Here is an 18,493-nt window from a genome sequence, read left to right on the forward strand (position 1 = left end):
GGCTGCGTTTGCGGGATGCATGTTGGGTCGGAGGTTCCAGCTGCCTACTGCACACCAGGTTATTCACGGTGTGCTTACAAAATGTGATTGGGACGCATAATGTGTGACAGCAAGGCAAATAAAGGAGAAGGATATATATATAATTGGTACAGATACAGCATCTGAATGCATTCGAGTAATGTAAATAAATAGTTTGTACACTATAAGAGATTGTTGCACCAACCTGTTAGAGAAAGGACAATATACCCTTACTCAAAAATCCTTTGGTCAAATAACAGCAGTGTGTGCACTAGAAGGTTAATTTGTCAACATGTAAACATTGACTATTACTGAAAATATATTTTGTCAGTCTTGATAGTTGGCATTGGTCCCAATTAAGCAACTTACATTTCTAAACAGCCAAGATATAGACAGATTAAAGTATTGTACAGTCTTAGCCCCATGTAAGTGGGTGGTTGTTGATCTGTGATTGTATCCATGCTGCATGTTTGTCTGTGTATGGGTTCATACATTATGTATGCAAGTCTCCAATCAGGCTAGTAAAGTATGACTTTGCCTTGATGCGTGAAGGCCTACATACGTGTGTCTGTGTGGCCATTGTACAATATGGAGGTAAGTATGACTGCACATTTATCTACAATGTACAAAGTGGAGTTATACATGTGTATCAGGCATTCATGTGTCCCTGCATTACTGTTGAATGAACGTGTGTGTGTGTGTGAGTGTGTGTGTGTGTGTGTGTGTGTGTGTGTGTGTGTGTGTGTGTGTGTGTGTGTGTGTGTGTGTGTGTGTGTGTGTGTGTGTGTGTGTGTGTGTGTGTGTGTGTGTGTGTGTGTGTGTGTGTGTGTGTGTGTGTGTGTGTGTGTGTGTGTGTGTTAGTCGCTGTCTTCTCTCTCGTGGGTCTCAGTAACGGAGCTCTCGTCGATCTTCTCCAGGCTCTCTGCACGCTGGACGCTGAGCTCTGAGAGCGGGATGTTGGGTAATGTAGTCTGTTCAGGGTTCAACCAGGGCTTCATGTGAGGGTTATGTCTTTGCTTCCACTCTGAATACTTCAAGCTGACTTTGTTAATCTTCTTCATTGCCTAGTGAACACACAAGAAGATAACAACAATAAAAAAAATGTCAACACAGTTTTTATCGATTAGATTTTCTTATTTTCCTTGACAAAGTCAGATAATAGAAAATAAATATGGCAGCAACTATTCCATTCTTTGGAACTTAACATTTTGCCAATAAAGCTTGGCCAACACTCAAGGCTGACTGAAGTGAATTCAAAAGAACCAAAAAAAAATTACGATTACTGAGGGCAGGAACAGTTGTTGCATTGAACAAAGATAAAGATGGATGAAGTGACAGGATAAAGGGAGACTGAAGAAAGGTTGCATGACATCAATTCATGTAAACAGATCATTTCGATAGAGATGCCAGGGGAAAGATCCTAGGAAGTGATATTGTGGAATGGCACAAAAACAGAGAAATAAGACCTCAACAGATCTCAGGGCCAAATCCTCTAGAGCCTTTTCACAACACACACATTTTATAAAGTACCAAAGGTGAAAGACGGATGACTTGTCAAGGTGCATTATTCATAAAGTCCTTTCTGCTAAATGGGAGGACTATTTTTATCTTACAATATGAATGATTATAGAAAAGCTCAGGGCCTTGGAAAAATCCTCCATATCTGTTCTGTTGAAATTATCTGGTTATTTTTAGTGGCATTTGCAGATCTGACAGAGGTCTTTTTCAAACATGACCATCAAGAGACTTCTCCATCCAAGGCCACTCTCTCGGGAATCTTTGCCCTATTTCAGCCAACACGCATACAGCATTAAAATAGACAAACACACAGAATCCGGTGTATCTGGCATGTGCGGTGGACAGAAGAATGCCTTTTTTTCAGACGCATTAATAGGCTTGCATATTGCTTGATATAACAGGCAGTGTGTGGTGAGCAACTTCAATGCAAATTGTCTGTGGATTATAACTTATCCAAGAACTCGACGCACTTGCAGATTTTGCCCTAATCTGCACATGACTTACGCGAGGAGCAAGGAACTGAGAAGCCTTGTTGACAACCCACTTGGGTAACGAGCCTGTAAAGAGAGAGAGAGAGAGAGAGAGAGAGAGAACGAACAAAGTGAGGCAAAGAGCATTAGAAGCGAAACAGAACGCTGAGGACTGGCATAACATAAAAGCAAATAATTTAAATTTGCTTTAATAAACTTCACATCAGCGACCTCAAAGCACAGCTTGGTAACTTGCAATTGACTGCAGTCAGATGTCTTACTCGCCGACACTGCACATAACCAACAGAAAATGAAACGCATTTGCACAATCATCACTTGCTTCCAACAGTTAGGACACGAATTAAGGGGCAAAAATGACATAAAGATCAATGAATCTCAAAATGAATGGACTGAAGCAGGTTAAAGTAAGAGGAAGAGGTGAGCGAGTGAAGAAGACTGTCCTTCATATAGTTACTATGGTTACTCGGTTTGACATAAAGGCAAGGAAACATGAATAATTCATAGCACTTAGAGCATGGTTAACCACATAGGTGAGTGCACTGGTGAGTTTTGGTCTGTCTGTGTGTGATGTGTGCTCTGTCTGCCCCTGTGTGTTTCCAGCCTCTATTTTTGCCCGTCTTTTGTTCCTGTGTGTGTCAGTAAATGTGATTGATTGATCCATAAGATCAGTGAAGGGAGCACTGCTATTACCCCGAGGTCACACATGGTGACTAAGGACGATCGAGCTTCTGCAGTGGGAGCTCCCTGATTGTGGAAGCCTGGGTGTGAGGAAATAGGATACGCTGCTGCGCCACCGACATCTTTGACAATCACAGCCCAGCTTGAATTTTGTAAGACTTTTTGGAAATTAGCAATGTTCATCCATATAAAATTGAATCTCTTTAACTCTTAAATTTCTTTTTATTCCAACGTAATTCTTAATAACTTAACTTATTATGTAGAATGTGTATAATCTGATCTGTATTTCAGAGGTGCATTATTTACCTCTTGGATCAACTTGGGCCATGTAAGTGAGGATACAGCTGTTCGGTCCCTGGGTCTGAATCATGTAGCCAGTCTGAATGGAAACAGCGCGCACAAAGTCCTTTTTGGGAGGATATTTCTGTGGGGAAGAGACATACAAACACACACAGTGAAATGCATAAGTAAACACACTTAGGAATTTCCTCGACCTCAACCTTCTGTTTGTTACGCTCGAGTTGGGAATGTATAAAAAGTTAATAAATGTACTTATCATAAATGTATTTCGTACCCTGAAGATGGCAACCTACATTAATAATGCAAACCACTGCACTCATGAGCAAGGCGTCTCAGAGATGATTCTCCAATATAAGCTTCGCGTGCACAAACGAGCTCTTTGTGACAGTCAATCAAATAGTCGGTGAAAGGTTTGCAGCGTTGACACAAGTGGGCGTTTTTATGTTTTTAAGCTGCCAGTCAAACAGATTTTCTGCTTGACTGTCATATATATGTTGTAAATCCTAGTCCGCACTACACTGTGGATCACACAGCAGCAGCAGAGCTCACGATTTCTATGTTAGCCCTTGTGACTATATATCTGCGCGTGTAATTAGTGATAATGGAGCACAGTTCTGGTTTGACGGTACTAATTGGGACAGGCACACTGCAGAGCCTTGGAGAAGCTCACAGAGCAGAGAAGAAACTTCAGATAACTGCTTTATCTTTCCCTAATGTTGGACTGACAATTTTGGCAACTGCACTTCCTCACTAATAGGTTACGTTGTAAAAGAAAGCTGACAGTACAATGGCAGCTCTCGTAAATCATCTGCTAGGTTTCTGGGAAATCTGATACAGCGTCAGGTCAATATGAGCTGACAAAAGGCTTTTGGTAAGAGGCGACTAAATTAGATCTGAAGCATTAGTTACACATTTGTACCATTTTGAAATAACCACCAAACCAGTCGATTTTTAACTGTAATATTAACTCCTAGTAGTTGAAAGACCAAAGAGATTTCTCAGATTTTTGCAGTATTGATTAGGTAAAACAAACATAAAGGGTGGGATTTGCCTTGGGAACATGTGTACATCTTCTCTTTAGGGTTTGGAATATATATATAGGCTAATTCTCTCGGCAGGGATTAAAACAACTTCATATTAAAACTATTTCACCAGCAAACCAGGCAGAAAACACACTCCGCACTATGAACTTTGAGATGTAAAACATATGGTCTCACTTTAAGGAGCAAATTTTGATTAATGTTCGACTTGTTGAAGAATTTTACATGAAAAAATTGTGTTGTTAAAAGCTGATAGGATCCATAAGTTTCCTTTGAAAGTGGAAAGCAGGTAGGTGAGTCCTAATATGGAGGGCTGCAACTGTTTCAGGTATAGATGTTTACCAAAGGTTATTTTGTAAATATAGTTTGTCTTCAATAAATTTTAATTAGATTCAGTTGGTTTTTATAAAAAAACTAAATGACTGTTTTTAACACCACAAGTTCGATACCATGGTTAAGGTTACTTGTAACTCTAGGAAATAATGCATACTAATGTGATTAGGCATTTCAAATATCTTTCTCTTCTAACAAGATTTAAAATCAGCAAAAAAAAAAAAAAAAACCACACAAACTGCAGAAAAACTTAAAGGGTACAGTATGTGGTAAAGACAAAATTTAACAACAGTTTCTTCTTGGCGATAAGAACATAAATGTTTAATGACCAATAAAATCCTGAGTTTTCTTTGAGCACAATCTGCTTCCAAATGGCATCAGCTCACGAATGAACCATCCAAACGGGGTGTTAGGACATCTCAGCCTGAACCAATTTAATCAGCAGGCCAATGAACTGTCACTTCTATTCTTGGGGCCAATTCGGTAGCACCGTGGTGAGAAAAGCATTCGATTGACTCAAATAGTCACAGGAGGACTTTAACCATCTCAGGCTGTTGCTCTGATAAAAAAAATATCTAAACCTCTCAGGGAAGTAGGAAACACATTTTATTGGACAGGTTTTTTTAGGGGGAAATCAGACAAAATGATCACAAAGGCTGATTGGTGGAAAGCTGTGTAAAAAGCATGCCTGAGAAGTATTTGTTATTAGTCACTGGATGGAAAGAAAGATAACGACTGTAGAAGGAGATATGAGTAGACTGAACCCAATACACTACCAGACTCTCAACATCTCCTCATTATCAAGAGTGACCTTGGATTTAATCTTGCACAGTCTATTCTGTTCATAGCTACTAATTGACGGAGGAATGCGGAAGGCGAAGCGGAAGTCAACAGCTTCGAGTCTCATGAGAAGCCTTATCCTTTTATAAACATTAGGTTAGTGAGCAAAACTGACTGAGAGTCTGGGGGGAGAAAAAGGAGGCTGGGGAGCGGACCGAAACAAGAATACAGAAAATAAAAGGAAGAGAATATGTGATGAGTGACAGAGAAGAACGAATAAAGCTAAAACGGCTGAACTGATTATTTGAATGTGCAAATATTGTCGAAAGATTATTTCCAATAACAAAGTGACAAATGTTATTGGCGACCTCAATTTAGCAAAGGTGTCTCTTTTATTTGACTTGACGTTAAAACTGTTTCAACCAAATAAAACCAAAACACAAATGGTAGATTACTCAATACAGAAAATAATTATGTTGAACAGACTTATGAAGCCAAATATCCAGCTGAAACTTCAGGCCTGACACCAAACTGGAAGATGGTCTCAGTCTTATCTGTATAAGTATTAAATCCTTCCGGTTTGAAAAAGAATTCTCCATAACTAGATACATTTGTTCTATACATCTATAGTGACCCTCTCATATCAAACTCCACTGTTAAAAACACATAAAAATAAATGACAAGTTTACAAACTACTTTTACAGTGCATGCTGGTTAGATGACATATTGTCGCCACTCTCCAGCTCATCTTACAGTTGTTTCTTCAATGTTTGAGTTGCTGGTTAATAGTGCTTGTCATTGTAAGATAAGAGTGTTAACCACTGCCCTGCCACACAGCCCTCAGGTGTTTATGCACTTTAGAAGGTCAACGTAATTAAATAAATCATTGCAGGTTTTTCTAGCAGGAATTCTTTTCAAAAAGCAGGTTTGGGAGTCGCACTATAAAAACAATATGTTCAACTGACTATTCCACTCCTGACTGAGATCAGGTCAACACACAGTTCCACCTGTCAGGTTTCCCACGTCAAAGCATAAAAGGCATGAGAGCAGATAGCTTTTTTTGGAATACGTCCAGGAGGCCTTCACTTCCTGGAAGGACCTGTTTCTGTGTAAAGTTGGCCGAATTTTAAACCACAAGGTAAAACACTGACATTTCATAAAGCACAGTGCTCTCCATAATACTAAACTGGACCAATGGTCATTTTGGGTCATTGAAGTGGCAAAATGTATACACACGGCGGTTTGTTAGTTAATGCCGCATGAGCATTCCTGTGCACCTGTGAGAGGTTGTGAAGTGGTGAATGAGTGGGGCCACAGCTGGGCATGTGCAATCCATGTGTGTGTAATCCCATGTGTGCTCCTGCGTATACTCACGGCATGTTTGACAGAATAGTTCATGATGATGTAATCATTTCCAATTGGCAGCCAGGAGCGAAGTGTGATCACATCACGGTTACGAAGAGGCTTTGGACAACTCCCTTAAGACAGACAAAGAAATGTGGGTGAGCAATGTGCATTTCATGTTCCCTTTACAGTTCAATGCCAAGAGGGACAAATAAACATCATGTAAACTGCACGTGATTACACTTAAGGATCCAACTTACATGAGTAGTAACCAACGTCTGCGTTGACCGTGAGCTTCCCGATGTCAAAGGTCTCAATGACGTTCGAATCCCATTTCCGTCTGTACTCAATGTCATGGAGGACGTCATACATGGTCGCAGCTGACACGTCCTTACAAGTCATCCGACACTGGGAGGGTAAAATAAATGATTGTTTTTAGATACAAAGCTATGGAGTAGGAAATTCCAGTCGACTTTAATGATGCATTAGTAAAAAGCAAGGAGAATGAGCTGCAGCGTGACCTTGGCAACAACTTTAGATGCAAAACAATTCAAATAAACCTCAATTGACACATTTACGTGTTAAAATTCCAGGATCCGCACCTTGATATTCAAATGAAAGGAAGAAAGCCAGACTGGGAGGAAAGACTGTTGAGGACTCCTACTACACATAGCTTGACAGAGACACACAGAGAGACAGATGTAACAAGTGATCTGACATCAGATGGTCGCTGAGTGTCAGCATCACAGAGGACTGATGGTGTAGCATGGTGTAGAAGATTAGGAGAGACAGTCTAATGATCAGATGAGTCATTACTGAACCTGATTTCTTTGACAGAAAACAGCACAAGACAGAGACAGACAAATACGTTAACTGTTGTACGACAGTGCAGCAGTGCAAGCGGAGGGTGTGAAGGCTCAGTTCCCCCTGATGTATCGATACTATATCAAGCACTTAAGAGCAAAAGTTACATTATACAACTCCTAAACCAGTTTATACAAATGACAGGAGTCACAAATTAACCTCAAACACACTTTTTGGACTGTAGAAGATATCCAGAGTTCCAAAAGACGACTTATGCACAGGCAGAACATGCAAACTCCACACAGAAAGGCGTCCTAAGCTCAAACTTCATTCATCCATCTGCTATATTCTTTATCCAACTTGAGGAGCCAATCCCAGGCAGACAATCACACTTACAGGAAATTAAAGTGATAAATTCCTAAAGGTAAACCTGAGTAGAAGCGCACATCTTCACACAAAATGGCCTCTGATCAAACTGGGAATATTCTCACTGTGAAGCAAGAATGCTAACCACTAACCCCACTGTGCAGCCCATTCAAGCTGCTATTAACAAACACCATCAAAAGTCAAAGTATCAAAAAAAAATAATAAAAGATTTCGATAGATTATAGTGAAAACTAATTATAGCATAAGATTAGCTGATTGTTTATGGCTCCAGACCAAAGATGGCCCATTTGTAGTGTGGCTTTTTAATGAATCCACACGGACTCTATGTGTGGAGTAGAAGACACTTCACCCCTGATAAACAGAGGTATGCAGCCCGGGAGTGAAGGTGTTGCTGCAGTTACAACTGTCAGGGGGGTTGTACGAAATAATAACAACCAGGAGTCGGCAAGGGGTGTCAGGACAAAGGGCATCGCTACTAAAAATGTATGACGCAGTAAAGGATGAGCAACACAATGTTGGAGCTTGTTAAAGACAAATAAAAAAATAAAAAAATAAATAAAACAGGTTAAGAGAGAAAGAGCCAATACTGTCTGTTCTACATTATTGGAATCCATCTGCACCTTCTTCACTAAAGCAGGTCTCGTCGACACCCATAATAACGTCAGAAAAATTACAAAGTCACCTTAAGAATATAGTACAAAGTATATTGTACCCATTAAAATGTCATTATTTGAAGTGATCCTTTCAATGAGAAGCAGAATAAAATGGTTCACTCTTAATCAGCAGCCAGCAATGGCAGAGAACAATATCCACGTTACCAGCAACGTGTGGCTATAATTAGATGCATCAGCACTTTGCAACGGTAACACAGTTACTGCCAAAGTTAACAGGCTGTTCACATCTAGCAGGTATACCATCTAACATAGTTCTATTGTTTTAGATGTGCTGTGATGAATATGTTCTGATTCAGCACAAAATACAAAAGATCATGTTAATAATGCTCGTTTGTTTCACCGCATCGGAGAATTGCAATTGCAACTTTATCATGAGAAGCCAGGAGAACATCAAAGTCATTTAACTCACACTGACTCTGCAGTTCCCAACAGTCACGATCAAACACTGACTTTAAACATTATGCCCATTTTTATGGATTCCACTGAGAAAGATAAAACTCAGAAAAACGATAAAAAAACAAAACAAAACACATTTTCAAGACTTAAGTTAACCGAAATTAATTGTCCTGAGAACAGATTTTAGCATCACCTTTAAATAGTAATGCATAGGTTTTATATAGCGCTTTTCTGGACACTCAAAGACGCTTTATTCATTCACTTACATTATTTATACTCAATGGAGGTAAACTACGTATGTAGCCACAGCTGCCCTGGGGTAGACGGACAGAAGCGAGGCTGCCAATCTGCACCATCAGAAGTCTGACCACTACCACCAACCACTCACACTGCAGTCATCCAGGCAGTTTTGGGGTTCAGTGTCTTGCCCAAGGACACTTTGGCATGTAGACAGGCAGGGATGGGAATCGAACCTGTAACCTTCCGATCGGGAGGCTTTCATTCACCTTTTCGGGATTTAGTGGGCATGTACAACCGTGTCTGGGTGTGTGCCGTATTAAAAGAAAAACATGCACACATATTTAGTGGCTGTTGTTTGAATTAACTTTATACATATACTGTAGTTGTTAGACAAACATGCAGTATAGCAGGTTTCATAACTGATAGTATAAATACAAGAAACAGAAATGAGACCCCAAGGAACATTGGGGAAATAATTTATAGTTTTAATTAAAGTGGTGAACTAATATTGCATTTTGATACTGATTTGTTGGGCAAAGCTCTGGATATGTCAAATTCATAAGGGCAGTAAAATCACACATGAAGGGATCTTAAATAAAATTGTTGGGGTTTTTTTATTCAAGGGCAGGAAGACGGCGAGTGACATAGCGTTCCAAATAAAGCTGCTACATGCAAATGTGTGTTCACAGTGTTGAGTAATAGCATGCAATGCACAAAACGCTGCTGAGTGACAAGTACAAAACAGATAGATAAGGCTTACGAAATATACTAAGGCTTACAGTAGCACCTACTGGCATTCTAAACATATATTAACTTGTTAACCTGAAGTAGGAGCAGCTGAAGCTTTTATTGGTGCTCTGTTTTTAGTGATCGGTGGAGGATCATTTGTCAGATAATAAATAATGACTCTTAAGCGGCCATTACAAAGTAACATGATCAATGTCACTGGTCTACAAAAACATGTAAAATTAATATCAAAATATTTATTGTACCTAAAAGCCTTTTTTTTCCATTTGCAGAAGAAAATTCAGATCCTACAAAAGTTAGACTCCAGGAATTTATGATCAGCATCACACTATTAGCAGTGAGACGTCACGCTTCATGTCTGCGTGCAGCCCGAATTGCAAAGGAATTATCGGTCCGGAAAGACCAGAAAGAATTGTCATGGACCAAAACAGGAGTAGGAGGAAGAAGAAAACAAAATGAAAAGGCAAAAGCGGAGAACTGCGTGGAGGAAAGACATTGATCGCTGAATGAAGACATACAGCGAGCTAAGTACACGTGTGTGTAATTATATTAGTCACTAATTCAGTAAACGCAACAGATGCAGCACGGAGATGGGGGGAGAGAGAGAGAGAGAGAGAGGGGCGGGTGAAACAGAGTTCAGTAAGATAAAACAGACACAGAGGGAGACAGACTGGGGAACAGGAGCACTTCACATAGGTACATGTGTTGTTGTTGTTTTGAGTCTCTTCTTCATTGTGTATCTGCGTGAGGCCATCTGCCCACTCAGAATGCCCGGTGACTTGTGACCCTTGCACGTCAAACCCACTCCTCACACTTTTCATTGTCTTTGCAATGCCTTATCTCACCCACTCTTCTTATCACACTTCCACTCTCTCTTTTCTTTTTTTCCATTCCTCCCTTCTTCCAAACCGTCATCTCCCATCATTTGCTCCCCTGGGTGCTGATATATGATTGCAGGAGACAATTATGGAGAAAGAAAAACAGGAAACGTATGATTCAGGTGTGTGTGTGTGTGTGTGTGTGTGTGTGTGTGTGTGTGTGTGTGTGTGTGTGTGTGTGTGTGTGTGTGTGTGTGTGTGTGTGTGTGTGTGTGAGTGTGTGAGTGTGTGAGTGTGTGAGTGTGTGAGTGAGTGAGTGAGTGAGTGAGTGAGTGAGTGAGTGAAAGAAGAAGAAGAAGAAGAAGAAGAAGGTTGAGGACATACAAGAAAAGTACAACCAGGTGAAGATTACAAAGACGAGGATGATGAAAGAATGAGTAACAATGACAGGGTGATAAATATGTTGTAAATGAAAATAAAGAAGATGAACACAAAGATGACATAGGTGAAGATAATGATGTTTATGATAATGATGATGGTGAGGATGGCCACACTTAGTGATCACAACTGTCATCACACATACAGCAGATGATTACAACAACATCAGGGGTTGATGATAATTAGATAACTGACGATAATGATGATTAGCAGCCTGATCGTTCCTTTTTCATGTGCATCAAAACTAATCAGGATATACAGATTTCCACTACAGCTTTAAATGCTGGTGCAAAGAGAAACCTCAACCAGCAGGGGGATGAGGTCCCCAAAAAAAAGTCTCAACACTCATTAATCATTCGACATGCATCAGCAAAGATGCACGCTTTTATTCCATCTATAAATAGATGGGCTGTATCTCTGGCATCGTCAGTTACCCACCTCTCACTGCACCAACACTTAAAAACAGTCAAGCATAAACCAACAAGGATATTGAGCCGCAAACGCAGTTAAAGTCAACAGTTTGCATATGTATTTACGAAGCTTGAATGAGTTGTACGGAGAGATAAATAGTGGAATACAATGTGAAGTTCCAGCTCATGTTACTGTTATACTTACTAAAAGATTAAGTGTCGATAAAAAAAAAAAGGACTCCACCCAAAGTCAATTGTGTGTATGTACTTTTTAAAACTCAAAGTCTGCAGCTGTCATAAGATCCTGAAGCTACACACCTGTCCTGTATGAAAAAGCATGGATAAGCAACTCCCCGCCTTCTGCACACACACACACACACACACACACACACACACACACACACACACACACACACACACACACACACACACACACACAATTTCCTGCCCTCTGCACACACGCACATGCAAACGCAGCCCATAATTCCCTGGTGAAGGCAACATTATTCGCCTCTCCTTGTGCACACACAGGATTTACCCTGAAGATTCACACAGGCAAATGAGCACAAGCTGATGCACTGTGCTAAAAACAAACACACACGCGCACACATGCACACAATAAACGTGTAGAATTGATTTCTCTACGTATGTGAGGATGATATAATGATATATATCCTGTGATAACTGACAGTGAGTAACAGGCGCCAGCTGAAAATTAGAAGCAGCCACGAAATAACAACACTGTGAAGCCAACTGTCTTAAAGTCAAACTGACGAGTCGAGTTAAATACAGGTAAGGTTCCAGTCCTTCAAGTTCCCAGCCAGCGCCCGCCAAGGTAAGAGAAAATTGTAGAGTACTCTAAACTGCACCTAATGTATACCTGCCTCTCCCAGTATCTCCTTGGTACTTGATCTGGTGTCTCAATGTGTGCAACGTCAGGCCATTTCTTTAATCATCTATTCCTATTCAGAAATAAGAGTTAGTAAGTGTGTATTATGGGACTGTGAATCTTTTCTTCTTCTTCTTCTTTCCATCTGAGTCCCAGAACACTTACAAAAGCCTTACTAATGACTGCAGTCAGATACAATATGGTAGCCGGAATACACAGTGGATTTTTCCACAGCTCAAAGTGGCATCGCTGCACTGATAATCGACTCCCCAGGCAAACATTCCCTCTTGAGACCAAGTCCAACTGAGGCTGTTCGGAAAGATAACGATGGCACATAGAGCACTTCCACAGCCGTCGATGATATCTTACCTGAGCAATGAATGAGGAACTACAAGGAAACGTCTAGAGTTCTTCCAAATGCTGCAAGTCCTGTTTTTGACTCTCGACTGTACTTTTATAAACTCGGCTTTGTGGCTTGTTTTAGTATTTATCAAATGAATGGGGATGGCCTAGTGGGGGGTGGGGGTGGGGGGGTGAAAGACAGCTACAGGGGGTGGCAAAGCAGCAGATTAAATCTTCAAGTCAGTTGTTAAACTGATTATTTTAACAATGACTACAACCACAAACGACATATAAAAACTCACAGAGTGTGACAAATTAAATGAATCTAACTAGCAGGAGAAGAGTTTCCCAACCATCCTTGACAATAACATCGCAAACATCAGGGAGTCCCACATTGAAGGGAGTTGGAGGGGGCACATAGAATCAGCTCTGTGGTGGGGGGATCATCCTCCAGCGCTTTGTTTCTATAAAATGTTTATAACACTTAAAAAAAAAAAAAAGTTGCCATCACAAATTTATAAAACTTAAATAATCTCAAAGAAATCCCGCAGATTGGAACGCAGTGTTCTACTAAGCAATGCCTTCGAAAAGCTGCCTCAGTCATAGAATGCAACACTTAAATTCACAGTGCAACAGCTTTTCTTATCGGTTCATCATCAAATTACCTTTGAGTCTCACTCAACAAGTGTGTGCAGAAACTGCTCACTTCCCCGTGTGTCAAATGAATGGTGAACTGAATGCAAATTTAACTCCACAGAGACCATGAAGCAACAGTAAAAAGGACACAACACAAAGCTGCACACGGGTGAAAATAGCCTCGCGAGTTAATTCCAGAGAATGAAACTTATCTTTTGGGATCTTCTCAAGCTCTCACTTCTATTTAACACGTGGGGATTCTCTATTAGGAGGGCATCAGACACCAATTCATGTTACAACCAACTTGCAAGTGTCAAACAGGATGTGTTCATTTAAAGCTTTAGTCGCTGTATAATGAATAAAAACAAACAAAGAGGAAAGTGGTAAAGTTCCCATTCACAAAGGAGAAGATACTTCTAAACCATGTAGAACTGGGAACATCCTTGCTTGGCAAGTGGGATTGTCAACAACATTTCCTGTTATTATTGTCAACCAACATCTGACAATAACATTATTTATCATTTATCTGAAGATCTTCATGGGGCAAAGTTGTTGTTCTTTTGTGCTCATTTCTTGTTGTCATGCCAATGCTCCCAACTCTGAACTTTCCTAACTGGTAACTTTAAGAGTTTCCCAGTGGCATAAACTCACCATATGCTCACAGGTTTCCTCGGGTGCATAGTGACCAAACTCATAGAATATACTTAAGAAAGTAATTTGCTTAAGTACCCGCACAGGCATAATATCCACAAGACTCTGCAGTTTGAGAAACTACTTCCAGAGGGTTGGAGAAGCCTCTGCAATTATGCTGTAGCCATGCAGCAAAGCAGCGAGTGTATAAAGCATGTCAGCAGTTTAACTCATGAGGGAATTCAGAGGGAAGGCTTTCCCTGCCAAGTGGCTTATATAGCAGGCGTTTGTTTCACCTTTCCTCCTCTGTGTTGGAGCTATTCTCACAAAACAACTTTTCATATTTCTCCTGCTTAATTCTCATTGGAAATAACACTGTAGGAAACATGTAACAGAATGATGGAGTGGATGCTTCGTTGTGTTTAATTGATTTGTGAAAAAGTTTCTATTCCCTGTATGTTTTTTTTTTTTTTTAATTTTTTAATTTTTTGTAAGTCTCACCTTGATTTTGTGGATGGATTTTCCCTCCTCCAGAACTTGGGTCAACACGGTGATGCCCCCCTTGCTGTAGGTTGTGGTCCAGCCTTCTTCGCACAGACATTCGGCCTTGAAGCTGGCGAAAGCCCGGTCGTCCGGGATCGTCACCGTATGTCCAGACATGATTCGTTACCGCGACGAGGTGAGAGGAGCCGGGGAGAGGAGAGGAGATGAGAGGGGGGGGGGGATCCAAGAAGAGACGAGCCGTGTTTGAGAAGCCAAGATCCAGCCAATATGTCCAGCCTCCTCTACAGGAACAACTTGTCTAATTGAATTTCCCCGTTGCGAGACGCTTTTTGTAGGCTGCACCGCCGGTCTTGTGATGGTCCGTGTGTGTGTGTGTGTGTGTGTGTGTGTGTGTGTGTGTGTGTGTGTGTGTGTGTGTGCGCGCGTGGAATAACCGCAATCCACCCAGCCTGGACAAACTAGTGGAACAGATGCGCACGCACAGGTGAGAGCGCACGGAAACAATGAGGCAAATAAACTATCAAAAGGAAATAAAATGAAAAATAAAAATGACCAAAAGGATCTCAGAGGGAGAATCAAACCCGCCTTTCCGCTGATCGCGATGTCTGGTTAAGTTTCTGTGAAATCCTTAGAAACAGACAAACCATATGTTTCTGTGTCACTCTGTGTCTACCTCTTTCACTTTCTCTCCCCCTCTCTCTCCCCCCCCCCCCTCTCTCTCTCTCTCTCTCTCTATTCGCTGGTCTAATAATTTGCAGGATCTCTCCACCGCTGCGTCGCTGCTGTGGCAGGTGGTGGAGGGGATGCGGTGAGAAATAAGAGAAAGAGGAGGTAGAGGGAGATGAAGAGAGGAGGAGGAGGAGGGGTAGAAAGGAGAGAGGAGGAGGAGGAGGAGGAGGAGGAGGAGGAGGAGGAGGAGGACTCGGCTGCACCGGCCGAAGGCGCAGCGACAGCTTGGTTAGAAGCGCCTCCCTTGTGGTGCCTTTAAAGACAACTCGTAAAGCTCAGCTTCAGCGTCTGTGTTAAAACATAACGTGAGTAAGACTTTAACTTGAAATACTAAGTATATGTGCTTTCTGATGTTGACTTTCATCAATACTCTTGAGCGTGTCCCCCTCATCTCTGGACTCTGGACTTCTTTATTCATTTTAGGGAAATTTCCTCAATATCTCTGAGTTAATTTTTCTAATATGCATCCTCCATGCACTTTTATTCGAGCACACCTTTACTACTTAGCAGGCTGCATGCTGTGATCATGATATATAAATATATTTTTTAAATGTGATGCCATGAAATCGGGTTTAATTTTTTTTTTTAATCTTCTCTTTTCCGACAGCATTTGAACGCAATCCCAGGCAGCACTCCATGAACGTCCACCTTTTGCTTCACCACATGACACTTGTTGCCGGACGTGTGGCAGAGGAACTTTACCTTTAGTATAACAACCTCAAAGAGATGTGAACTCAAGAATTACTTTTAATGATTGCTATTTTCGTTTGAAAACACTGCTGATTGTTACAGAATTGGTACTTTGGTCAATAAAGTTGTTGGATATTAAATCTTGAAACCATCTGACAAACATGAACTAAAACTAAATGTTCTATAATTTACTAGTGGTGCATTGAGCCCGTATGTGTCCTTCAGTCATTTTTTTATTTTTAATACAGGCATGTTTAGATTTCTTTCATTCTCGTCCCCCCTTTCATCAGACTGCCATAAAGGATCCCTTTACAATCCCTCCACCTGGATACGCATTTATACAACACGTACACTTACTACCAATCAACTCTATCATGTTGTATAGCTCTGAAACAACTTTATTACAATAATTTGAATCCTATTTTTCTTCCCTCTCTACACAGTGAGAAACAGAAAACGGCTGAGTGACATGGAGATTTAAATTACAGAGAATGAAATTTGCTTAGTTGGAGTCAGCTCTCTTGCCCACCACAGGGTCAGTCGGGAAAACACAGAGAGACAGATCATTTCACATATTCACATTTATGGATACACATTTCTGTTTCTGTGCTTTCTGGTAAATCTTGTCTTTTCTAGATATTGGAGGGATTGTTGATCATAAACAACATTGGTATGATAGTTATGAAAAATATGCGTGACTATACCTGCTAGTGGGTCGGAGTTAATGGGATACAAATGGCATTCTCCACTTTCTATTGATAATTCATGTGTTATACTGCAAAGCAAGATCACAGAATGTTATTTTTTTTCCATCAGTTCCTTGGAAATTAGTATATGCATTATTATTTCACTTTTTCATGTAATTTAAATCAATGAGAGTGTGTTGTTCATTGTGTTCCAGGGAAAACCATGGAGTACGATTACTTCATACAGCTCCATTATTTACAATGAATCACCCTTTTGTTTGTAAATCTAATTGGATTCATGACGTTTGTAAGCAACTACTAACCAAAAGCAACCATCAGCCATGAAAGTGGGTTCATAGTAGGTGTCAATATTGACAGGAAGCTTCAAAAATATAGGAGCACAGACAAACCTGAACACATTGACAAGGCGCTGTGGGTGTGTTGGTGAGAATCAATCTATATCCTGTTGTCTTCAGTATCAAACCCACGCTGACACCCCGTTGCATTCAGATGAGACGCTTGTAAAGATGGCAGTGGATTTACGATGGCAGAGCACCATGTCTTCTATGAATCATGTCTACCGAGGAACAGAAAGCGTACCGCCAGCACACAGCATACCCACCTAATAAATGACAGATATACTGCACTGTGGGAGGCCCACCGGTGTATGTCAGAGGCTGCTCAGCTTCTATTTCAGCCTGGGTAAAATGGCATTTTCAAAAAATCAAACAAACCCATATTTCTTTTCTGCATACGGCACAATATATCAGTGTAGATGGAAATACCAAACGTTAGATTGAGTAATAAAAAAAAAAAAAACCATCCCAGGTTATGAATCATTGCCTGCTGCAGCATCACGTTTCAACAGGATATTATAAGATATGCCCAAGGAACCAAGTTGACATATTTAGGCTTTTTTCTCTCTCATCTTTGTGCTTCAGAGCTGCTGTTCAAGGCTTTTTTTCTTCATACTTGCGGTGAACATCTTTTCTTACACCTTAGGCTTAATTCACACTTGTGTTGTGGTATGTCTTTTTTACTTACTGTTTCAAAATAACATATGTGGTGCAGCGGTTAGTGCTCTTGCCTCATAGTGAGAAGATCCTGGGGTTCAAATGCTTGAGTTTGCTTGTTCTTCCTGTCCATGGGTGAGTGACCTTGAAGAGGATGGATGGATGGATGGATGGATGGATGGATGGATGCTGAAAAGGATGGATGGATGGATGGATGGATGGATGGATGGATGGATGGATGGATGGATGAAAGGACCAGTGACCGTTCAAACAGAGACAGCAACCAGGAGTAGTGGGCAATGCAACAGGACAAATACCCAAAACATCCAAGTAAACCCAGAATACAAGAGAAGACAACAGAGTCTCTTCAAAAACAGAAAACCTGCCTTGTGAAGTGGCCCATTCAGAGACAAATCCAATGGAAATGCTTTGGAACGACATGAACAAAACTATTCATGCCACACAGCTGGAGAATACGGAGAAGCTGGAGAAGTTATGCGGTCAAATTGTTCAGAAAATGTAAAATCTGTTGTTCATTCAGGGTTTCACATAATTTCCCCCCCAAAGCTGTGTGTGTTTTAATGGATATATTGACATAAACCTTTGTGTGGTACAAGGATAAGCACTTTGTGTTTTTCTATTCTTGTTTCCTAACTGTAGATTGGAACTAATTTTATTTTCAATTTAATTCAATTCAATTGAAAATTGAATTCCATTCCATTGAAACTGTCTGAGCTGAGAATCATCAGTAGCGTGAACAAATTGGAAAGAATTGGAACCACTTCGTTCCTTTAATCTCAGTGATATAGTCCTGTCTGCTGTAAGCTGTTAAAACCAATCCTATCAAATGCAGCACTTAGATGTAACACGAATTTCCCCCTGGGATTAATAAAGTATCTCTATTCTGTTTTATATCAAGAACAGAGACGAGTCCTTTGTCTGAGGCCATGAGGGGATC

At 40.6% G+C, this 18,493-nt stretch overlaps 1 protein-coding gene across 1 annotated transcript; it reads right to left on the reverse strand.

Moving 5' to 3' along the window:
- Positions 1-724: 724 nt before the first annotated feature.
- stard10 (StAR related lipid transfer domain containing 10) lies at positions 725-14,723 on the reverse strand. The gene is made up of 6 exons (XM_080459026.1): positions 14,415-14,723; positions 6,763-6,910; positions 6,533-6,636; positions 3,012-3,129; positions 2,041-2,093; positions 725-1,082 (listed from the first exon to the last, which is right to left on the reverse strand). Exons 1-6 carry the CDS (start codon positions 14,571-14,573, stop codon positions 876-878), a joined length of 789 nt encoding a protein of 262 aa, XP_080315152.1. The 5' UTR covers positions 14,574-14,723; the 3' UTR covers positions 725-875.
- Between the last annotated feature and the right edge of the window lie 3,770 nt (positions 14,724-18,493).

The sequence above is a fragment of the Lipophrys pholis genome (assembly GCF_963383615.2).
Source record: "Lipophrys pholis genome assembly, chromosome: 3".
Lineage (NCBI taxonomy): Eukaryota > Metazoa > Chordata > Actinopteri > Blenniiformes > Blenniidae > Lipophrys > Lipophrys pholis.

Excerpts from the sequence above, each read along its gene's own strand:
- stard10 (XM_080459026.1), bottom strand. The coding sequence starts at position 14,573 with ATGTCTGGACATACGGTGACGATCCCGGACGACCGGGCTTTCGCCAGC. Across the intron at positions 6,911-14,414 it reads AATCCATCCACAAAATCAAG|TGTCGGATGACTTGTAAGGA; the intron begins GTGAGACTTACA and ends TTACCCTCCCAG. Across the intron at positions 2,094-3,011 it reads GGCCCAAGTTGATCCAAGAG|GCTCGTTACCCAAGTGGGTT; the intron begins GTAAATAATGCA and ends CTCTCTTTACAG.